This window comes from Heterodontus francisci, chromosome 2 (genome assembly GCF_036365525.1).
Source record: "Heterodontus francisci isolate sHetFra1 chromosome 2, sHetFra1.hap1, whole genome shotgun sequence".
NCBI classification, from domain to species: Eukaryota; Metazoa; Chordata; class Chondrichthyes; order Heterodontiformes; family Heterodontidae; genus Heterodontus; species Heterodontus francisci.
Window position 1 is genome coordinate 159,433,502 of NC_090372.1, and position 24,911 is coordinate 159,458,412.

General features: G+C 43.9%; 1 protein-coding gene across 2 annotated transcripts in view; it reads left to right on the plus strand.

Moving 5' to 3' along the window:
* Positions 1 to 24,911, plus strand: part of itga8 (integrin, alpha 8) — a 239,702-nt gene that overhangs the window by 111,005 nt on the left and 103,786 nt on the right. For both annotated transcript variants that reach the window (XM_068012828.1, XM_068012819.1), the window contains exons 19-22: positions 3,135 to 3,202; positions 3,447 to 3,594; positions 5,255 to 5,347; positions 10,655 to 10,734. In XM_068012828.1, coding sequence (XP_067868929.1) covers positions 3,135 to 3,202; positions 3,447 to 3,594; positions 5,255 to 5,347; positions 10,655 to 10,734 — 389 coding nt within the window. The remainder of the gene's footprint in view (positions 1 to 3,134; positions 3,203 to 3,446; positions 3,595 to 5,254; positions 5,348 to 10,654; positions 10,735 to 24,911) is intronic.

The window sequence follows — 24,911 nt, forward strand, 5'->3', positions numbered from 1 at the left end:
TGCTCCTCACCAATCTACATCCGACCATGAACCCACTGAGGTGCCTGTATCTGCACTGGTGGAGGGTACACTTGTCCTCTGTGCCACTCACCCTCTGAGGTCTGCGCTGCCTCATCCACCAGCACCTGCTCTTCCTCCGGCATTGGCCCTGTGATTTAGAGAAGACATTGTTAATGAAGCTCGCATCTCTCAACAGCAACAATAACTTATATTTATATAGTGCCTTTAATGTAATAAAACATTCCAAGACGTTTCACAGGAGTGTTATGTTGCCGAGGGGCAGCACGTAGATGAGAAATAGGAGGGGGTAAAATATAGATGCTTCAGGGACACTAGAGGTAACAGTGCGGGAGCAGGAAGAGAAGCCATTGCAAGTGGTTCTCTGGGTACGATTAGATAGATACAAATGGAACCAGGTGCAAGCAGTCCCACCCAACTGGATGACAGTGGTAAGATGTTGGAGGAGGATAGTGTCTTCAACTGCATGAAAGACTGCAGACAGGCCAAGAAGGACGAGGAGGGAAAGTTTACCTTTGCCGCAGTCAGATTGGATGTCATTTGTGAGTTTGATGAGAGCTATTTCGGTACTGCGGCAGGGGCAGAAACCTGATTGGATGGATTCAAACATGGAGTTCCAGGAAAGATGGGATCAGATTTGGGAGGTGACAACACATTCAAGGACTTTGGAGAGGAAAATAGGTTAGAGATAGGGCAGTAGTTTGCAAGGACAGTGGCTGCTTCTAGCTACTTTACAAATTTAAACCTGTAGATGAGCCAGCTGCTCCATGACAGTACCATGTTTCAGACATTATGCTTTCACGCTCTCTCTGACACACCTCCTATTCGCCCTCGCCTACTGCATGCCCTGCTAAGTCTCTGTCAGTCTCTAGGACCTCCTAATCCAGCAGCGCCAGGACTGAGATGAAAGACACTCCACCCCCGGTGTGCCCACTCTCCCATGCATTGTGTGTTCTCTTTGCCTGAAAAGTGAAGGACAGGGGTGTCATGAATGCAAGGGTTCCCATCTACACCTGCGAAGACATTGCACCATTTAATACTTCTCAGACCATTTATGTCATGGTGCCATTCTCGTGTCTTCTATGAGTGGCCAGGATATGAATGCTTCCTTTGGTCACAAATTAGACCAGGGTGCATAAGTCTCAGTATTGGTGGGACTTGTTATTGCTGAAGCATTGCCATGCAGAGAGCAGCTGCGCTCACCATGCCTTCACGTATGCCACCTGTAGACTTCATGCCACTCAGCTTCCCAGACGTCAGCAGGTCATTGAATCGCTTCTGGCACTGAATCCAGAACCCTCCTTGCTACACTGCAGCTGGACACCTCCTGCGCCATCTCTAGCTATGACTGCTTTGTCATTGCAGCTGGCCTCCTCCTCCCGCTGTCCTGGAACAATATATGCCTGCAACCCTCACCCCCTCCACATAATCTCAAGGGAGGCGGCATTGCTGTCCTTCCATACAAGTCCTTCATCCTGGTCCTCTCTCTCGTACTTCTCAGTCAACAGTGGCACTCTGCTTCCAGCCGCATTTCAAACTACCGGGCACCCCTGAAATGGGCTGCCTGACTTCCAGTTCCCTCTTCCCCAACCCACCAGACACCCAGCGGTCAGGATCCGCAAATGGTCCCAATCTGCGATTATCTTCTATGTCGTGAAGCTTCTGCCTCATGTGCGCATAGACAAAAAAAATCACTTGTTGTGAGAAAAGTGTTTGATTTAGGAATATGTCCAATGTGAACCTAATTAAAATTTTGTGAGAATTTGTTATAAATCTGCACATGAATAAGATGGAGCACGTTTCGTTCAAACTGTAGTTTTAATTACATTTTTAAATTTATAATTTGAGTTGTGGGACAAATAGGATCTAAATGGAGATGCAAAGATTTATTATTAACAGAAATAATTCAACTTTCTGGGAAGAAGAACAGAGGAATTTACAACCACAAATCACTCGATACAATGTAACTAAAAGGTTACTGCTCCATTCCATGTCTCCAGTTTTGCTGATCGGTCCCTTTTTTATGGGAGGCAAGAGACACCCTAGGGTGTCATTTGCAATGAGCAAGTCTCCAGGAAGTAGACCCTGGAAGACCACGTGGCATTTTCCTGCTTACAGGCACAGGCTATACATCACCTATTCAGATTAGCTTGTATCCCACAAATGATTGATTTTCCAGTTTGTTGTGGAAGTTGGTGTATTTTGCTAAAGTCTATGGATGCCAATCCTTATTGCCAAATTTGAGAGCAGTGTTTATATTGCTCCCCATGGTGGATTTTGTGGCTCTGGCAAATATATTGATCTTGGTCCAGTAGCCTTCCTAAATTGCTGTCCAGAAAGAAAGGTTGGATTCTGGAGCGTGACAAGAACATATGTCAAAGTGCGCCTATTAGGCTTACAACCGTTCCAATATTCCTCTACCAGCTGTGGGTGAAATTTATGGGGCATGTTATTTGTGGAATCTGCATGGCGTGTGGGGTTTTTTGGGATCATTTTGGTTTCCCTGTATTTTGCTACATGCAGAACTCATCAACATTTGTTTCCAACTATCTCCCCACTGTTCATTTAGGCAGGTAAGATCTTTCTTATTTCTGAAAACCGAGCTCTTGGGAGAGAAAGATTGATTTATGGTGGAGTTTGGGGAACTGTCTGCTATTAGTAAGGTCAGTTCCCTCAGGTAGTTCTAACAAGGTCTGCATCATTTTAGAAAGGGAAAATCTTATGTTGCCTTGTCCAGCTAATTGCAGCGCATCATTGTGACAGAGGAATAAAAGACATTGTGGGGACACACTGAGGTTGTGTGAAGTAACTGGGAGTGAATATTAATGCATTGGATTATAGATAGTCCGATACACTGTTTTAGATGTATTTGTTCTGACTCTTGGCATTTAGCCAACTAGCACATGTTTAAGCAATTTCCTTGGCCCTGCACTAAGGCAAGGATCAGAGAGTCTAATTCTTGCATCAAGTTGGGTCTGACTCTTGATGCTGGTTAAAGAACAATTTAAATATTGTTTCTAGGACTTTATTTACAGCATTATAGTTTATATAAATAATAGAAAAAGTTAAAACTAAATGATAGACTTTATCATTATAGCCATTCTTTTCCCACATAGGCACACATTCTCCTAGACTGCGGAAAGGACAATGTTTGCATCCCGGTGCTTAAACTTTCAGCTACCCCGTAAGTTGAACATTATGTATGTAGTGCATTTCCCTAAAGTTTATCAGCATGTAAGCTTTACAGTCAAGTATTTGAGATTTCATCGTGACAGATTTGTGATAATTTTTATTGTTGGTATGAGACCAAAGAAGTGATATTTTTACCATCTGTGGAGTTTGTTTATGATTGGTAGCATCCTGACAATTTGACAAGGAGAGGATAATGATTAAAATACATTCATGCTTTACCTTTTTGTGCTTCACAGTGATAGACATCAGTTAATAATTGGAGATGAAAACCCTCTCACTTTAATCATAAATGGCAGGAATGAAGGGGAAGGAGCATATGAAGCAGAACTCAGTGTCATAATACCACCCGAAGCAGATTACATTGGTGTCATTCGCAACAATGAGGTAATAGAACTGAAGGCACAATGTCTAATTAGTCTAGGTAGGTGTCGTTCTGCAGATTGTCAAACAATAGTTCTAAATAGGCTTCTTGGACAAAAAGCTCAAAGTTGGTGATAGTTATGATGTCAACACTGGGTCCTTTTTCCAAGAATCTGTCTTATTACTGTTGGATTTGCTACATACAATTAATTGGGTATATGTAATTGATAGTGAAGAAATATGAAGAAGCATGCAAAATTGAACTGAAGTGCAGATGCTTAACGGAACTGTGCCTTTCCAAGTTCAGGTATTGAATTTCAAGAATAGTGATATAGCTATTATAATGTGACAGTGATTTGCTTAAAACCATCCCTTTGTATGCACTTGTCATGTTTGGAATATGCACAGGATGAGCTTTTCAAAATAAAGTTTAACACGTGAGTATAGCTTTGCTTGATATTGTAATGTCTTTGGTTCGAAGAACAAGTTTTATGGGTGCGACCATTATTGTTTCTAAAATGGCTGAGATGATAAATTTTTCTGAATGTACTATTAGAAGCTTTTTTTAATCACGAGAATCAATATCTGAAAAAATTGTCTTCATTCTACGCATCTAAGTTAAAGTTTGTTTTAAACATGACTTTACTGGTAAAATTATAGTAAAAACATCCGTTGATTATAAGATGTGTTATAAAAACACAAAGACAAAAAGCATTCTTTCAGTTTTACATGTAAATTTCTTATTACATTTTTATTCAAAATGGAAATGTGCTGTTTTTCCATTAAATTAATATGGTTCACCATTTTTACATTTTCTTTTCAAACATGCTTATCATACATAATTCATGCAAATTAATGCATAAAGCCTGTACATGCATATACTGAACATACAAAGAAAAAATCACAAAAAGATGCAAAAGCATCGAAAAACACGATCATTCAGAGTTAAGTCTATTTTAATTTAGATTTTTTTTCTATTGATACATATATTCAATACATGTATTTTATTTATTACATATATAAATTATACATTCCACTAGAGACACTTGGCAATTTGCTATTTATTTGGTATAGAAGTGCCGAATGTTCGTCTGGCGGCTCCCAACAGTTTTTATTTTAGATAAATTTTTTTTAAAGGCTCTTCAGATTAAAAAGGTTGCCGACCCCTGCTCTAGGCTGATTAAAACCTGAAAAAGATGCAAATTAGGACTAGACCTCAGAATGTAGTTTGAGCACCTGAGCAGTGCACTAGATACTCTGAGCTCATATTAAAAAGGCACATCTTGGGAGGCCCTTGCCTCAAGTTGAGTTTTTGCTCTTAATGTGGACTAATTTTTTTGACCGTACTTGGAGTAGCAGTTGCATTTGTTTACACCTATTTCATTGCTTCTTTGCCCTTTAGTGGGAATGAATTTACAGGAATTTCTTATAACTGCACCCCATCAGCTATCTAAGCCTGGTTCTCCAGTGAGTCATCATTGTACAGTGCCTATATCAGAACTATGGTTATCCATATAGGCATCCCTTTCTATTTACAGCCTCTGGAGGAGGAGGAAAGTATTTGTTTTTATGTGATAAGAGAAAATGTCCATAGTCTTCAAAACTTAAATTGCAAAGTCTGACCCCAACTAAACATATGTGCAAAAAGCCTTATGGTTTGTGTCACCTTGTGCTTTGTTCCCAGGCACTGAGCAAGCTAAGCTGTGCCTATAAAGTGGACAATTCAACTCAAATGGTTGTCTGTGACCTGGGGAACCCCATGCCTGCTGGAACCAATGTAAGTAAAAATGACTTTCTGAACTGTATAGTTTAGATTGTTTTATGCATGGTGATAGTCTAGGATGAATATATTGAAAAAAGGAGAAAGCCATCATTCAAGTCCAGGTGTTATTTTAAAGAAAGTTTGGGTTTGGTAATTACTTTTAAATAATCACATTATTTCCGCACAGAAATACCAGAGAGAGGAGTTTTGGACACATGTTTTAAGCATTTGTAAAATGTGTAACTTCAGGACTAATTTGTTGGTATAGATTACATCATTACATCACTTGAGTTTGATACACAAACTAGCACACAGCCTCTCTGTTCCTAAGCAAAGGAACAGCTTGGCAAACACTTTTCCATATAATTGTGTCCTTTATTAACGCAGCCATCACAGTAATATGTCGTGTGTTTTATGCCACATGAACGAAGCTTAACCCAGGTGAATATCTAAACAAAATGATGTCTCTTACTGTTCTGTGACACAGTGTTGCTGAAAAACACACAAAATGGGGGGAAATTTTAACCAAAAGAAAGGGCTGGTTTGGGGTGCATGCGAGATTAAAATCTTAAAAATCAGATTCCCAAGCCAAACCTGCCTCCAACCCGCTCACTGCCAGCTTTAACTGAGGCAGGAAGGTGAGCCGGTAACCAACCCGCTCCAAAGAGGTGGGCTTGGTCCTTTAATTATGACAATGAGGCTGCGAGCCTCATTACAATTTACCTTTTCAAACTTGAACTATGGGCAGCTGGATTTCCCAAGCCTCGCACCCCTTTATGCACACCCACCACCCCGCCCACCCCCAAACTGAGATTGGCCCCTGTTGCAGACTTACATGATCCTGTAATCCTCACCGATCAGTTCCCCATCTGACTGCTGACTGACTGGAGTCCAGCCTGTCAATCAAGTGGCTTCCGGGCAGGGAACCAATCAAAGATGCCACGTGCATACTGAGGAGTTAAACTCCACAGCCTACAGAGGAATCCTGACTTCCAGGTTTTCCACGGGTTTCTGACTCACCTGCTCCTCGCAGGTTAGGTAAAAATCCAAGCCAATGTCACCATTTTGGTAGATTGAAGATAACTGCTTGAGCTGCAACCCGTAGGACTGGATTGTTAGAGCTTACTCTGTGTATGGCTCTGCATCCAACCTTCTCTAACCAAAATTAAATTTATGCGATAGGTAAAAAGGGCTGAATATTCCTGGTCCCCTGGAGATGGGGTTGGAGGTGGGGAGGCTGGGAAAATGGGGGTAGCCGCAGAGGGCCGGCTCCTGACACATTCCCGACTCGGGAATTTTTCCGGGGTGGGTAGGGAACAGGGTCAACTCCATGGAGGTGGGCAGCCAATTAGAGCAATTAAGGGCCATTTTGCACCAGCACTTGTAGTTTTCCACTGTCGGAGTGCCCCCCTGCCCCAATGATGGTGATGCGGGGAAAGAAAGTCCGTAACAGTGTCTGAAACCAATCCTGCGGAGGGGTTTCCCCTCCACTCTGATGGCCCGACTGACTTCAGGCCTCTTTATTTGCTGACTTCTCTCGAGGTAACTGAGTGTGCTTCCATGTTAGAGAGCCTCACGCTCGCCTTTCTGGCTCGGCAGCTCCCACCTCTCCCATTGGGGCTGCCAGCCTTCATGTGCTGCAGGCCCTCTGATTGGGCCCCCAGCCTCAGGAAGGTTGCACTGGAGGGGATGCCAACAACTTGGGCAGGCTGGGGAATCCAAATGGGCCTGACATCGGGGTCCTGATGCCCGCTGGAAAATTCAGCCCAGTGTGATAATTCCTGCCAGTTCCCACACCTGATGGCAACCCACAATGTGAATCTGCAAGATTCACTAACAATATGCGGAGCAAAATGAAACCATTACTGTTGTCAGCCTGAAAGTTTCGGTGCGTGAGCAGTGCTGCTTGTGAAGCTGTTCGGCATAATGCTAATTATTTAGTTTAAAATAATTGATACTCTTTTTGAACTTGTTGGTGGTCCAGTGCTGTATCTCTGTGTGAGTGCAGAACGAGGTCAGAGGGTAAACCACTGAGCTTTTTGAGTCAGTGAGGACAAATGAATCATGACCCTTGAACTTTACATTAATTCCTGAGTCAAATGCATAATGTTCACACAGATCAGTGGCATTGTGGGCTGAGGAAGTTTTGGAAATCTGAGAATGGTGTATCAAAGGATCTACACTGGCCAAAATTTGCTTCTATGTCATAGCATTCAGCCTGCAAATATTTTGCCGTGGGTTGTTGTATATGCATACTGTAAACTGAGTATACGTATGACCGCTACAGCTGAGAAGCTAGTATTTGAGAGCAGGGCGAGGAACTATTTTTCATTCATGATCAACCAAGTATATTAACTTCAAGTGATCAACTGTGGATTATCACTCAATTAAGTTACTGTGATTATATCCTTGCCAATACTGCCTCATGTAGACATTGCTATGACCCGGTGAGAAAGCTGTCTAGGGTTCCCTCTCAGCCTTCACCTGGTCTTACCGTAACAGGATTTTATTTTTAACACTGTGTTTTTAGCTCCCCCTTAGTGCATCCTTGTTCACGGCTTTCCAATTATGAGGCAAAGAAACCAGCACAAACAGGTTTTCTTAGGTTTAAAGAAGAAAGGTTGAAATTTATTAAACTTAAACTTAAACTCAAATTTGGTTAATGCCTATGGATACACGACGCGCTCACGCTAACATGCATATGCAATGCAGACATGCAGGTAGAGACAGAAAAGAGCAGAAGAAAAACAAAGTGGAAAAGTTTGAGGTAATCTCTGAAGAGGATTTTTGTTACTGATCTTCGAGCTCACTGTAGAGTCCTTGATGTTGGTAGATCTTGCTTTTCGTTGGGGCGCAGTATTCTTCTTAAACCTTGTTCACAGTAGGAGACTTTTCTCTCTTGGGGTTCATGTGTCCTCAGTGGATTTGGAGTTCCATGAGAAAAAGATGGGAGCAGACAGGAGAGGCTGTGACGAGCCAGCCAGGAGGGGTCTTTTCAGTCCAGGAGCAAACAGACACTTTCTTCAAACTGTTTGTACAATTCAGAAAAACCCAGGTTGCCAAGCAGGTTAGTCATGTGACTAGCTAGTCTGACCACGTCTGTTTGTGAATTCTCTGGTCTTAGCTGACCCTGGAATGTCTCTTCTTACACACAATACCTGATTAGATTAAATTGGATAAGAGAAGTAACCCCTTTGTCTCCACAAGCACTGTCTGTTAATATGCAAATATCTTTCCAGCCAGGAGTCCTGGTGATTTTTTGAACAAGTTCTTTCTTCACTTCAGCAATAGTTTTCAAATCAATGTTCATATGCCAAAATCAATATGCCTCATTCTTGGCAGGTGGGGGTCTAGCATGACAACATTATGACATACATAATGACCTGCAGGGCTCTGACCATTGTTTCCTTAAGAAAGAATTCATTTGATTGGGAATTTCCTCAGAGCTGTTCCCATTCTAACACTGTAATTTCAGTAGAAGTGAAATAAGCGGGAGTAGCTCTAAGGAAATTCCTGATCAGTGTCCAGATGTCGAACACGTATTCTCAAGAGAAAAGCTCTATACCAGCAGGGCAAATTCACAAAATCTACCCTTATGTCATACCATTAATCAGAATAACTTTAGGAGGACTTTATGGTTGATAAATTCCTGAGAGATGCTCCACCAACATTGTTTGCAGGAAGTGTGGCAGGAACCATGTTTATGCACATAAACAGAGTTTCCATATCATTTCTGAGGCGAGTCCTCAGCTGTGGAGGTCAGCCTCTCCTCCTCCCTTTCAAGGCTCACTTGAATCTCCCAGCTGACCAGTGAAGGATGAGGAGCTGGAGAAGACTCCACCAAATCCCATAGGTTGTAAATTGTTCTACAGCACGACACATAAGTTGGTGATGGCCTACCTGGAGAATCACAATCTTCACTGACAATGCCACTCGGACATCTGGAGGTAGATGAGGTGAGTCCATTAAACTCTCTGGTGCAGATGGACCCTCGTTGGCATGGCTGGATGTTGTTACTCTCGTTGTGGAGATTTACGGGCAGGTGCAGCTTCATCCTGAACCTCCCTCTGCCGGCGGTGCTGCATCACCACAGGGATCTAAAAAGGCAGGGTGTATGAGACCCATGCCAGCTGATCAGTAGGCCTCCAGGGCACAACCCTTGCAGAGACAAGGTTGCCTTGTTATCGTTGCCTTTGCTACTTCTCTCAGCTTATGCGCTGATGACCCTCAATGCCCACTCTTGCTGAGAGCCAGCCCTATGCAATATGGCCACCCGAGCTGATCACCCGAGACCAAGCCCAACTGTGCAGACCAGCTGAGACCACGTCCACCCGGCATTGCCACCCAAGACCACCCGTGCAAATCACCCAAGACCAATCCCACCCGTGCAGAGTTCATAGCACTGCAGGCCGACAGTAGCTTTCAATCCCCCCTCTTCCCCTATCGAGAACTCATCATGGCTACCTTCCCGTCGCGGCACTGAGGCTTTGCCTCATTGCCATCATCTTTCAATGGCCAGGAATCCAAAGGCACATGGAGGGCTGCCTGTCGTCCATTTAAACACCAGTCCGATCACATCGGGGTGGCGACGCCGCCTTGGTGCTTTGCCGCTGCTGATGAAATCTGGAACCAACGTCACAACGTTGGATTTCCAGATGGACACATCCGAAGCTGTTCTCTGCACCCCCACCCCCAACGCCTCCATACCCGCTCCAAACGAGCTCACTAAATTCAGCCATAAGAATTTATGAATAGGGACCCCCAAGTAAAGGTCTGCAAAGGTAACCCGACCCGAGCCCGAATGCCAGCCCCGGAAGCCCGCCACGACCCAACCCAAATCCGACACATGTCGTCGGGTTCGTTGGGGTCAGGTCGGGTAGCAGGCCTTTACATCAGTGCATGGGTAAAGGCCGGCGACCCGACGGGACCCGATGACATGTGTCTGGACAGGTCGGGCTTCCGGGTCCGGCATTCAGGCTCGGATCTGGTTTCCTTTGCAGACCTTTGCCCCCAAGTCATTTTTGCTGTAGAACATCTTTTCAGAGGCAAAATCTATTTTTTATCCGCTTGTTGAATAATCATTTATAAAACTTTAGAGGAGGCAGGAAAAAAACTAAAAAAAATTGTCATCAGGAATATAATTGTGAACTGATAAGTTGCATAATCAGCATGAATTAATAGTTTCAATGCTCTCTAAAGCTGAGAGACTACAGCAGACTTAGTTTCTTTGGTGCCATGGCCTATAGCTGTTTTCCACAGCAGGAGTTCAGTACTGTAACTCAAACAGCTGTTGATGGTTAATGTTTTGATCTGTTTTCCCAGCTGTCTGTGGGGCTACGTTTTTCTGTTCAGCGTTTGGAGAAGGCCGATGCAAGTATCAGCTTTGAGCTGCAGATCAAAAGGTGAGTTGTGAATTCACCCAGGTTGCCACAGATATTTTTTAAAAATCAGAAAGAGCAAAGTGTCCTCCTCTAGATAATTGTAGATGAAATTCATCAATTTAGTGCAACTCAATTTGAAGGAATGTCCTTCTGGAGAGTTGTACTGTACCTCATATATCATTGATGTTGGCAAGCCAATGAAGACTTTGCTTACATAGCAAACCAAACAAGCTGTGTGCACAGAGCTGCGAGTAACTGCTAAACGGAGTGGCTTGCTACACAGAGTGGCAAGGGAATTGGGTGTGAGTGGTAACTGGTACAGATAATATGTTTATCAAGCTGAAATTTAACATATTGTTCTTACTTTAAAACTTTATTTTAAAACTGCAAGTCAGTGGCAAAGATAGCCATTAACAAGCTGAGGCAGGATGCGATCGATGGGGGCGTCACACCAGCTGCCTGCCTCTCTTCCCCAACCGCAAGAATCTGGAGAGGGAGCTCCTGATGCCCACTGGTATACTTGAGGTTTTCTGTGACCGGTGGGCACCAGAGGGACTGGAGTATTTTGTGGATGCACAAAACAAAATTTTGATTAAGTTATTGTTTGTGTACCTTTACAAGGGGTTCTTTTCAGTAAATTACAGCTGATGATCTCATGTCATCCAATTGACCATATCAAAAAGAGGCAAGTCAGTGGCAGTTAACAGTCAATAATAAAAGGAAAGTGCTGGAAATACTCAGTAAGTCTGGCAGCATCTGTGCAGCGAGAAGCAGAGTATTTCCAGCACTTCCTGTTTTTATTTCAGATATCCAGCATCCGCAGTATTTTGCTTTTATTTTAGCAGTTAGCAGTCAATTAACTCTAAGTGGATACCTGACCATGTGTTAATTGTCAGCAGGTCTGGCAGCATCTGTGGAGAGAGAAAGGGAGTTAACGTTTCAGGGCGATGACCTTTCAACAGAACTGGAAAAGGCTAGAGATGTAACAGATTTAACGCAAGTATAGAGGCAGGGAAAGTGGGGAGGGAAGGAAAAGCACAAAAGGGAAGGTCTGTGATAAGGTGGAAAAGTGGAAAACAGGAGAGATTAAATGACAAAAGAGATAATGATGCAAGGAAAAAACAGGTGACAATGAGGCAAGTAAAGAAACAAAAGATGTGTCTAAATGAGGTGCGAATGGGAAAATGCAGAATCATTACCAACAGCTGCCATCCAAAAACAAACAAAAAAATGGCGGGGGGAGGCCAGGTTATGTTCTGAAATTGTTGAACTTATGGTTGAATCCAGAAGGCAGTAAAGAGTCTAATTGAAAGATGAGGTGATGTTGCTTGAGCTTATGTTGAGTTTTATTGGAACAATGTAGCAGGCCAAGCACAGAGAGGTCGGAGTGGGATTGGAATGAGAATTAAAATGACAGGCGACTGGAAACTTGGGGTCATGCTTGCGAACTGAATGGAGGGGTTCTGCACTGCAGTCGCAATCCGCACTTAGTCTGCTCTATGTAGAGGCCCATCGTGAGTAGCGGATACAGTGTACTAAATTCAAAGAAGTACAAGTAAACCACTGTTTCTCCTGGAAGGAGTGTTTGGGGCCTTGGACAGTGAGAAAGGAGGAGGTAAAAGAGCAGGTGTAGCATCTCTTGTGCTTGAATGGGAAGGTGTCGTGGGAAGGGGAGGGGAGGGATCCTGGGGGTGATAGAGGACTGGATCAGTGTGTCATGGAGGGAATGGTCCCTCCAGAATGCTGAAAAGAGAGGGGAGGAGAAGATGTGCTTGTTGGTGGCATCACCCTGGAGGTGGCAGAAATGACAGTGGATAATGCTTTGAATATAGAGGCAGGTGCAGTAGAAGGTGAGGCGAAGGGCAACCTAATCATGGTTCTGGGAGGGGGAAAGGGGTGAAAGCAGAAGTGCAGGAAATAAAATGGACATAGTCAAAGGCCCTATAAACAACAGTAGGGATGAATCCTCAGTTGAGGAAAAAGGAAGACATATCAGAAGTGCTGGTATGGAAGGTTGCATCATCAGAATACATGAGACAGAGACAGAAAACCTGGGAGAATGGAATAGAGTCCCTACAGGAAGCAGGGTGTGAGGAACTGTAGGCAAGGTAGCTGTGAGAGTCAGTGGGTTTATAATGCATATTGGTTGATAACCTATCCCAGAAATGGAGACAGAGAAGTTGAGGAAGGGAAGAGTCAGTGATGGACCATGTAAAAGAGAGGGCAGGGTGAAAATTGGAAGCGAAATTGATGCAACTTTCCAGTTCAGGCCGAGAGCAGGAAACAGCACCAATTCAATCATCAACGTACCAGAAGAAGAGGTGAGGGAGGGGACCTGAGTAGGACTGGAACAAAGAATGTTCCACATCCCACAAAAAGGCATGTGCCCCATTACTACCCCTTTTTGTCTTGCACCATCATCTTTTTTGTCATTTGATATCTTCTGTCTTCCACCCTATCATAGAGCTTCCCTCCGGTCTTTTATTTGGAGGAAATGAGTGGAGTTAAAGGAGAAGTTTCTCAATGTGAGAACAAGTTCAGCTTGATGGAGGATAGTGGTGGTGGATGGGGACTGGTTGGACCCCCATTCAAAGAAAAAATGGAGAGCCCTCAAACCATCCTGATGGGGGTTGGAGGTATAGAGCGATTGGACATCCCTGGTGAAAAGGAGATGTTGAGGGCCAGGAAACTGTTAAAGTGACAGAAGACATTGGAAGAGTCATGGATGTGGGTGGGAAGATACTGAACAAGGGGAGAAAAAATAGAGTCAAGATAGGAAGAAATCAGTTCTGTAGAGTAAGAACAGGCCGAAGCGATGTGTCTTCCTGGGCAGTCCTATTTGTGGATCTTGAGAAAGAAGTGGACCATAAGGGGTTGGAGGGAAGATCACCAGAGGAGCTGCGGTCAGTGACAGACCCGTAAACAGTGGCTTGGTGTTCAGCAGTGGGGGTCATGGTCCAGTGGGAGGTAGGAGGAAGTGTCAAAAGAAAGGAAAGACTTGCATTTATATAACGCCTTTCATGACCATCACTGTTCTAATGCAGGAAATGCAGCCGCCAGCATGCGCACAGCAGTCTCCCACAAACAGCAATATGATAATGACCAGATAATGTGCAATGTTGTTTGAGGGATAAATATTAGCCAGAATGCCAGGGATAACTCCTCTGCCCTTCTTTGACATAGTGCCATGGGATCTTTTACATCCACCTGAGCAAGCAGATGAGGCCCTGGTTTAACGTCTCATCCAAATACAGCACCTCTGACAGTGCAGTGCTCCCTCAGTACTGCACTGGAGCATCAGCCTTGATTTTTGTGCTCAAGCCCTGGAATAGGCCAGAAAGTTGGAGTTCTGCCTCTGCTAGCAGGAGGTCAGTGCACCAACAACAAAACCACCACCCTTGCCAGCAGGTTTGATGATAATGTTAGTGTTAGACCTGAGAGAACAGAGTGCTGCACGTTCAGAGCGAGATAGGTTAGAGTGAGTGAGAGGAGCAGAGAAATTGAGACGGCCAGTGTCCTGCTGGCTCTTCTCAATGACAAGATCTCTAGATGGTAAGAGACCAGAGGGAGGGGTCCAGATGGAACAAGAATTCTGAAAATAAGAGAAAGGGTCTGCTTTCTGAGAGAGTGATTTATTTCTTCCTTTAATTTATTTTACTGTATTCGCTGCTCATGATGTGGTCTGTTCTCCATAGGGAAGACTAAAGGTAAGTTGAGTGACCGCTTTGCAGGACACCTCTGTTCAATTTGCAAGAGTGACTCCGAGTTTCCAGCAACCTGCCATTTTAATTCTTCGCTCCAATCACACTCTGAACTCTCTGTTCTCGGCCTCCTACACTGTTCTAGTGAAGCTTAATGTAAGCTCAATGAGCAGCACCTCATCTTTCAATTAGGCACTTTCAGCCTTCCAGACTTAACAATGAGTTTAATAATTTCAGACCATAACCTCTGCTCCACTTATTTTTTGTTTGTTTTTGGATGGTCGCTGTTGGTAATAATTCTGCATGTTCACATTTACAGCTCCTCTAGACATATCTTCTGTTTCTTTACTTGTCCCATTACCACCTGTTTTTGCCTTGTACCAACATCCCTTTTGACATTGAGGGCTGGATATTTGTTCCGATGTCGGGCTCATTTCTAGGTCCCAACCCTGTATTGTGTGTTGGTGCCTGTGGCCCAATGTCATTTTTGACGAGCTGGCCAGTTACTGGCCAGGGTGCTCGCCATCCAATTAAGAACAGTGGGTGGGCTTCCGAAGCTGGAGGGCAATAGGAGGTCCTCCAACACCGAGATATCGGCAGCCCCACCATCAGAAGTGAGAGATGCTGATGTAGATAGGAGAGAGAGCTCTGAGGAGCTTTTAAGAAAGGTGAAATTTATACTGGCCATAGCTGCCAGATCACCACTGTGGAGGAGGAACCCCTCCACAGGGTGGCCTGTGCACGCAGCTGTGGCTGTCTCACAGTGGCGGCAATGGTGGGGTTGAGGGGGTGGGGAGGGAGTTGGTGGTTGGCAGGGAAGGTTTAAAAATTCCAGTCAGCATCTGCACTGTGCCGTTAATAGGGCCTTAATTGGCTACCCACTGTTTGTGGGCAGGTATCTGTCACCTCACCCCCACTCCCTCAACATCCACTTTTAAAATGGCCCAGAGGCAGTAACAACTCTTGGATGCTTCATGTATCCCGGATGAGCAGTAAGTACCTTCAGTGGCTTGAATTCAAAACTCAGGATTCAGGTATACAAAGAACAGTACAGCACAGGAACAGGCCATTCGGCCCTCCAAGCCTGCGCCGATCTTGATGCCTGCCTAAACTAAAACCTTCTGCACTTCCGGGGACCGTATCCCTCTATTCCCATCCTATTCATGTATTTGTCAAGATGCCTCTTAAACGTCATTATCGTACCTGCTTCCACCATCTCCCCCGGCAGCAAGTTCCAGGCACTCACCACCCTCTGTGTAAAGAACTTGCCTCGCACATCCCTTCTAAACTTTGCCCCTCTCACCTTAAACCTATGTCCCCTAGTAACTGACTTTTCCACCCTGGGAAAAAGCTTCTGACTATCCACTCTGTCCATGCCGCTCATAACTTTGTAAACCTCTATCATGTCACCCCTCCACCTCCGTCGTTCCAGTGAAAATAATCTGAGTTTATCCAACCTCTCCTCATAGCTAATGCCCTCCAGACCAGGCAACATCCTGGTAAACCTCTTCTGTAACCTCTCCAAAGCCTCCATGTCCTTCTGGTAGTGTGGCGACCAGAATTGCACACAATATTCTAAGTGTGGCCTAACTAAAGTTCTGTACAGCTGCAACATGACTTGCCAATTTCTATACTCTATGCTCCGACCGATGAAGGCAAGCATGCCGTATGCCTTCTTGACTACCTTATCCACCTGCGTTGCCACTTTCAGTGACCTGTGGACCTGTACGCCCAGATCTCTCTGCCTGTCAATACTCCTAAGGGTTCTGCCATTTACTGTATACTTCCCACCTGCATTAGATCTTCCAAAATGCATTACCTCATATTTGTCTGGATTAAACTCCATCTGCCATTTCTCCGCCCAAGTCTCCAACCGATCTATATCCTCTGACAATCCTCATCACTATCCGCAACTCCACCAAGTTTTGTGTCATCCGCAAACATACTAATCAGACCAGCTACATTTTCCTCCAAATCATTTACATATACTACAAAGAGCAAAGGTCCCAGCACTGATCCCTGCGGAACACTGTATATTATAATATCCAATATTTTTTAAAGGATACATAGTGTCAGATTTTCCGATCATTGGCGAATGAACAACGCTTACGTTTCATTACACTTAGACTTGTTCACAGATTTTCTATGAACTTTTGCACTATGATTTGCGGTAATTAGAAATCCAAAGCATGAGAACTGAGGCCTGTGTGAATAGGACAAGCAACGGTGTGTTTCCTTAACTAATCAAGTTGAAGAATCTTCAGAGTCATACGAGCCTGAATCTTGACAGGGTGGGCTATGTACGTTTTTGGGGGGGGGTAGTGATGGGGGTGGTGGTGGAGGGGAGCGGTGCGGAGGTGAAGTTTCTGTTGGGAAATCCAGAAGTTAGTGTTTCCTTGCATGCTATTGAGTTTTGACCCCACTGCATTTGTAGTTTTGCTTTAACAGATTCACTGCCTGGAAGTCAGGCTGATAGATAGTCTTGGCTTTCAGTTGGGTGGGGAACGCTCCGGAGCAGGCTACAGGTACATCACCTTCTGCTGCTAGTGGGTGTACGGTAGGGGTGTATGGGGGGTCCAGATGAGGGTGGGATGGAGGTGAGTTGGGCTTGGGTTTGAGATTTTCAAAGTTTTAATCTCTCACCCAATTTTGAGGATTACAATTGAGCTTGCAGAACCTGAATAAGGAAGTGTAAGTTTAGATAATTAATTCAATGCCAAATCATGTACAGAAAGCAAAATAGAGAGGGAAAGTAAGATGAGATTAAGAGAGAGATGAGAGACAGAAAGAAAAAGTTAAAAAATTGCAAACAACATCCACCACATTTCCTTCATGAGACTTTGATCTGCCTTTTACAGATCCATGCTGGCTATCCTTAATTAACTCGAACCTCTCGGCGCAGTGGTGCAGTGGTTAGCACCACAGCCTCACAGTTCCAGTGACCCGGGTTCAGATCTGGATACTGCCTGTGCGGAGTTTGCAAGTTCTCCCTGTGACCGCGTGGGTTTTCTCCGGGTGCTCCGGTTTCCTCCCACAGCCAAAGACTTGCGGGTTGATAGGTAAATTGGCGATTGTAAAAAATTGCCCCTAGTGTAGGTAGGAGAATTGAGGGAAGGTGGGGATGTGAGAGTGAAAAATGGGATTAATGTAGGATTAGTATAAATGGGTGGTTGATGGCCGGCGCGGACTCGGTGGGCTGAAGGGCCTGTTTCAGTGCTGTATCTCTCTATGACTCTCCAATTTAATGAGGTTAAAAGACTGCTTGTTAAATTGAGGCACAGCAAATTGAAGACAAATTTGTGGCATGGAAAGGAAACTGCTGGGAGGTAGGAGAGAGAGTTGATAAGAAAGGGACATTCTGTAATTAATGGACAGTGCCAGGAATAGGTGCTGGGGCCCCAACTTTTCATTCTGTATACAAGTGATCGAGACTTGGGAACAGAGGGGAGCATATCCAATATGAAAACAGAAAGTGCTGGAAATACTCAACAGGTTTGGCAGCATCTGTTGAGAGAGATACAGAGTGAATGTTTCACATTTGTGACCTTTCAGCAGAACTGTCAAAAATTAAAAATATGAGCAAGAGAAAGGGGGGAGGGGGAAGAAGAACAAAGGGGAAGGTGTGTGATAGGGCAGAGAGATTAAAAGACAGAAATGTCATGGAAGAAAAGGCAAATGGATTGCTAATAATTGTAGAAAAAGACAAAGCATTAGTCCAGAGAGAGTGTTAATGGCAGAATAATGAACAGCTCTGTCTAAAAGCACAAAGATGAAAAACAAATTTAAGGCAGGCACATGATTATAATTGCATAAGATAAATAAAAAAAGTTTTAAAAATGACAGTCCTGCTCTGAAATTGTTGAATTCAATGCTGAGTGTCTAATCAGAAGATGAGGTGTTGTTCCTTGAGCTTCCCAGAACTACTGGAGCAGGCCAAGGACAGAAATGTGGGCATGACAGCAGGGCAGTGAATTAAAATCAGTGGAGGTGTTCCACAAAGCGGTCACCCAATCTGCCTTTGGTCTTCCCAGCATAAAGGCGACTGCATTGTGAGCAGTGAATACAGTATACTAAATTGAAGGAAGTACAAGTAAATCGCTGCTTCACCTGGAAGGAGTGTTTGGGGCCTTGGATGGTGAGGAGAGAGGAGGTAAGAGGGCAGGTATTACACCTCCTGCGATTGTATGGGAAAGTGCCGTGGGAAGGGGACGAGGTGGCGGGGATGATGGAGGAGTGGACCAGCATGTTGCGGAGGCAAGGGTCCCTTTAGAATGCTGACAGGGGAGGGGAGGGGAAGATAGTGGCATCATGCTGGAGGTGGCGGAAATGGTGAAGGATAATCCTTTGGATGTGAAGGCTGGTGGGGTGGAAAGTGAGGACGGGGAACCCTGTCGTGGTTCTGGGAGGGAGGGGAAGGGGTGAGGGCAGAAGTGTGGGAAATGAGTCGGACACAGTCGCGGGCCCTGTCAACCACAGTGGGTGGGAATCCTCGGTTAAGGAAAAAGGAAGACATATCAGACGCACTGTTGTGGAAGGTTGCATCATCAGAGCAGATGCGTCAGAGACGGAGAAACTGGGAGAATGGAATGGAGTCCTTATAGGAGGCAAGGTGTGAGGAAATGTGGTCGAGGTAGCTGTGGGAGTCAGTGGGCTTATAATGAATAATAGTGGACAGCCTATCCCAGAGATGGAGACAGAGAAGTCGAGAAAGGGAAGAGAAGTGTCAGAGATGGACCATGTGAAGGTTAGAGAAGTGTGAAAGGTGCAAGCAAAATTTTCCACTTTAGGGTGAGAGTAGGAAACGGCAGTGATACAGTCATCAATGTACCGGAAAAAGAGTTGTGGAAGGGGGCCTGAGTAGGACTGGAACAAGGAATGTTCAACATATTCCACAAAAAGATAGTCATAACTAGGACCCATGCGGGTACCCGTAGCAACATCTTTTATTTGGAGAAAGTGAGTGGAGTTGAAGGAGAAGTTGTTTAATGTAAGAACAAGTTTAGCCAGGCGGAAGAGGGTGGTGACGGATGGGGACTGGTTGGGTCTCTGTTCAAGGAAGAAATGGAGAGTCCTCAGACCATCCTGGTAGGTGATGTAGGTGTAGAGAGATTGGATGTCCATAATAAAGAGGAGGCGATTAGAGCCAGGAACCTGGAAAATGGTGTCAGAAGAGTCACAGATGTAGGTAGGAAGAGATTGGGCCAAGGGAGAAAAAGTAGAGTTAAGATAGGAAGAAATAAGTTCTGTGGGGTAGGAATAGGCTGAACCAATGGTCTACCAGGACAAGTTTGTCAATGATACTAAACCAAGAGGCAGAGTAAACAAGAAGAAGTGGGCAGAAAATTCCAAAATCGCAAAGCTAGATTAAGTGAATGAGTGGAATAAGAGCAAAGTGTGAGTTTGTACATTTTGAAAACAAGAATGGCAGATGGGAGTACTATTTAAGTGCACTGGAGTGAATTATATGACCAAAGTTACTTCAGCTTCCAGTTAGAAAGTCATTTAGAGCTAGCTCATAAGTAAAAAAAAAGTTAATCAAATAAACAGATTGGATGCTTGGTTTTGTCGCAAGAGTTAAAGAATACAATAACAATGAAGTGTTGCTGTAATATCGAACACTGATCAGATCTCATTTGGAACACTGGGCTGAATTGTATTGCCAATTGTGTGTCAAGTTTTGGGGGTCCCACCTTTGGAAGTATGTAACAGAGTTCATCAGGTTGACACCTGGGCTAAAAGGACTGGTCTATGATGAGAGATGGGGTAAACATGGATTATATTCCATGGAATCAATCAGTTCCTAAACACAGTGAACAGGGACAATACTGTAGGAAATGACATCTTCAAAGCCACAATACATGTGGTCCACCAGTCTCTCCAACGTGGCGTGCACTTTAAGAACCCAGAGTCTGAATGGCAGCTGTTTAAAATTCTATCAAAGCTACAAAGAAGTTTGACAAAAATTCCTGGTGTGTGGGCCCACATGCAGCTCCACAGTAGATCAGAGAGTGTTAATACCATGCAACAGGACAGAATATAACTGGAAGCACATTCTTGCATACTTACAGCCATGGCACAGAGACTCCTTGACGGGGTTTCCAGTACATTATATAATTCCTTGTGTGACACAGTCTCTCCCTGCCATCTCTTCTTGCTCCTACTCACTTGTGCTGCTTCTTCACCAAGTGCAGGCCACTTTAATTCACTGACTAATGCACCTGGGGTGCCAGTGCTTGTGCTGGTGCTTGGGAGAGATGGAGCATGTAATAGACTGCAGTGGTTCAAGAAGACAGCTCACCATCATCTTCTCGAGGACAATTAGGGATGGGCCAGAAATGCTGGCCTTGTCAGCGATGCCCACATCCCATGAGCGAATTAAAAAAAAACCCTCAGGAGGATTGTCCTTCTCTGAAAGTCTTGCTGTTGATAAGAAGCTAGAGGAAAGAGAAAAGGGATGTGTTAGCATGGTACTGACAGGCTGGAGAGTAGCAGATGACAGTCTTCACAATCCAGCCTGAAGTTGCCAAGTAGACTGTGCAATATTTTGAGGTATATGATGGGATACAAGTAACAGGCAGAGAATTTGCTCAGATCAGCTGCCAGCCTCGTCAAATCCTATGTATATCACTCTTGAAAGATAATTGACTTTCAGATCTTCCTGCTCCTTGCCTTCATCTCTTCCACTAAAATCTCCAGAGATGCATCAGAAAAGTGGAGAGCATCATTGCTGATATTTTCCAATTTCCAGCTGTATCACAAACTAATTTGGCAGCTGTGAATGCAATCACCCTTTAGGACCTTCTGTGTGACAGCTTCCTACTCCTCCTTCACCCTCTGGAGTTTAGTGGCATTCCCCTCTGCTCCATAGAAAGCACTTCAGTGTGCTCTTACAACAACAATAATTTGCATTTATATAGTGCCTTTAAAATCGAAAAACTTCCCAAAGCCATTTATAATGAATTGCAGATCTTAATCTATAAATCATGTTTTATGGCTTCTGCACTCTCTCTCCATTTTCAACCAATTTGCACCCTCCATGGCTGCATTGGCCTATATTCCACAATTTAGACCTAGTAAGTGCCAACTTAGATAGGGAAAGAACCACGTGGGAGTTTGGCAGTGCTAAATGGTATATACTAAAATGCAAGAAGTTTAGGGGACAAGGCAGATAAGCTGAGAGCACAAAAATGATATGATATAGCTATTACTGAAATATGGCTGAAAGAAGGGCAGGAATGGCAACTCAACATTCCTGGTTACAGGGTTTTCACACAAGATAGAGTTGGAGGGGGGATGGGTCACAATATTGATTAAAGAAACAATTTTAGCTGTGACAAGGGATGATTTGGTAGAAGGTTCATCAAATGAGGCCATATGGGTTGAACTGAAGAACAAAAAAGCAGAAATCACACTACTGTGAATATACTATAGACCCCCAAACAGTCAGAGGGAGAAAGAAGAGCAAATATGTAGGCATATCTCCAAGAAGTGCAAAAACAATAGGGCAGTAGTATGGGGATGTCAACTGCCTTAATATTAACTGGAATAGAATTAGAGTGAAAGGCATAGAGGAAGGAAAATTCTTAAAATTCATTCAGGAGAACATTTTTAGACATTAGGGAAGGAAGCTGGGCAGGTGGAAGGGATATCAGTTGGGGAACACTTTGGTGGAAGTGATCATAATTCAGTTAGATTTAGGGTAGTTATGGAAAAGAACAAAGATAGACCAGGAATAAAAATTCTCAATTAGGAAAAAGCTAATTTTGACAAGGTCCAGCATGGTAGGCTGGTCCAGAAGGTTCGAGCACATGGAATCCAGGGTGAGCTAGCCAATTAGATACAAAATTGGCTTGGTGGTAGTGGAGAATTGTTTTTCAGATTGGAGGCTGGTGACCAGTGGTGTGCCACAGGGATTGGTGCTGGGCCCTCTGTTGTTTGTCATATATATTAATGACTTGGATGTGAATGTAGGGGGCATGATTAGTAAGTTTGCAGATGACACCAAAATTGGTGGTATAGTGGACAGTGAAGAAGGTTGTCTGTTACAATAGGATATAGATAAACTGGGAAAGTGGGCAAGGGATTGGCTAATGGAATATAACGCAGACAAGTGCGAAGTGATGCATTTTGGGAAGTTAAACCAGGGCAGGACATATGCAGTGAATGGCAGGGCCCTGGGGAGTGTTGTTGAGCAGAGAGACCTTGGGGTGCAAGTACATAGTTCCCTGAAAGTGGCAACACAGGTAGACAGGGTGGTGAAGAAGGCATATGGCATGCTTGCCTTCATCGGCCGAGGCATTGAGTACCAGAGTTGGGACATCATGTTACCATTGTACATAATGTTGGTTAGGCTGCATTTGGAGTACTGTGTGCAGTTCTGGTCGCCGCACTACAGGAAAGATGTGATTAAGCTAGAGAGGATGCAGAAAAGATTCACAAGGATGTTGCCTGGTTTGGAGGGCTTGAGTTATAAAGAGAGTTTGGATAGGCTGGGTCTGTTTTCCCTGGAATGAAGGAGGCTGAGAGGGGATATTGTAGAGGTATATAAAATTATGAGAGGCATAGATAGGGTAGATAGCGAGAGTCTATTTCCCATGGTAGGGGTGACTAAAACTAGAGGGCATAGATTTAAGGTGAGAGGGAGGAGGTTTAAAGGGGATTAAAGGGGTAAATTTTTCATACAAATAATAGTGGGTATCTGGAATGAGCTGCCAGAGGAAGTGGTGGAGGCAAGAACAGTAGCAACATTTAAGAGGCATCTGGACAGGTACTTGAATGAGCAAGGCATAGAGGGATATGGGATTAATGCAGGCAGGTGGGATTAGTATAGATAGGCATTATGGTCAGCGTGGATGCGGTGGGCTGAAGGGCCTGTTTCTATGCTGTACGACTCAATGACTCGATGAGATGTATAATATCACATCATTGGTGAGGGAGGATATAATGAGGGGAAAGCATCCAGTTAAGACCTTATGCGTGGAACGGAGGAACAGAAAAGGATTTAAAACTGTAATAGGTGTGTATAGACCCTCTGGTAGCAGTTCTGAGGTGTTAGATTGTATAAATGCACAAATTAGGCAAGTGTGTAACAAGGGCAGAGTAGTATTAATGGTGCATTTTAACTTACACATAAATTGGGAGAGGCAGACCAGCACCTGTCAGAAAGGTAGTGAATTTCAGGAATATGTCCGGGATAGTTTCCTGCAGCAATATGTCCTAGATGTAACAAGGGGACAGGCAATATTAGATTTAGTTATAAGTAATGAGCCAAATTTCATTAGTCGCCTAACTGTGGGTGAACATTTATCAAATAGTGATCACAACATGATCGAATTCAAGGTAGCGTTTGAAAGTGAAAAGCACGAATCAGCTACTAGAATTTTAGACTTGGGTAAGGCTGACTTTAATGGGATGAGACAGAGACTGTCCACGGTAAACTGGGTAGATCTGTTAATGGGTCAAAGGACTGAAGAACAGTGGTGAATATTTAAAGAAACATATAATGAAATACAGAGCAAATATATACCCCTGAGAAGAAAAAGCTCCACTTCACAGAAAAAACAGCCATGGACAACTAAAGAGATTAGGGGTAGCATAAAACTAAGAGAAAGGGCTTACAAAAATGCAAAACGCAGAACAGATCCAGCCAAATGGGATCGATACAAAGACCAGCAAAAGGTCACAAAGCAGCTTATGAGAGCTACTAAAAGAGATTATGAAAGGAAACTTGCAAAGGACATCAAAATCAATAAGAAATTTTATAGTTACATAAAGGAAAAGCGGGTGGTCAAGAGCAATGTGGGCCCACTAAAAGCTGAAACTGGAGATATTGTCATTGATAATGGGAAATGGCAGACATGTTGAACAATTACTTTGCCTCAGCATTTACAGTTGAAAAGGAGGATAACTTGCCGGAAGTCCCAAAAAAATTAATAGCCGATAGGGGACACGGACTTAATACAATTAATGTAAGTAAAACATCAGTAACAAGGAAATTAATGGAACTAAAGAGTGACAAATCCCCAGGACCTGACTGTTTCCATCCAAGGGTGTTAAAGGAAGTAGGGGAGCACATTGTAGATGCCCTAACTATCGTCTTTCAGAGTTCCCTAGATTCAGGAGTGGTCCCTCTGGATTGGAAAGTTGCACATGTCACTCCACTTTTTAAGAAGGGTGAAAGGGGGAACCAAGTAAATTACAGACCAGTTAGCCTGACATCTGTGGTGGGCAAGTTGCTGGAGTCTATAACCAAGGATAGGGTGACTGAACACCTAGAAAAATCTCAGTTAATCAGGGACAGCCAGCATGGATTCATGACAGGAAGGTCATGCCCGACAAATCTCATTGAATTTTTTGAAGAGGTGACTAAGGTAGTGGACAGGTGAATGTCTATGGATGTTATTTATATGGACTTCCAGAAGGCATTTGATAAAGTCCCACAGAAGAGACTGTTAATTAAGCTATAAGCCCATGGAGTTGAGGGCAAATTATTGACAT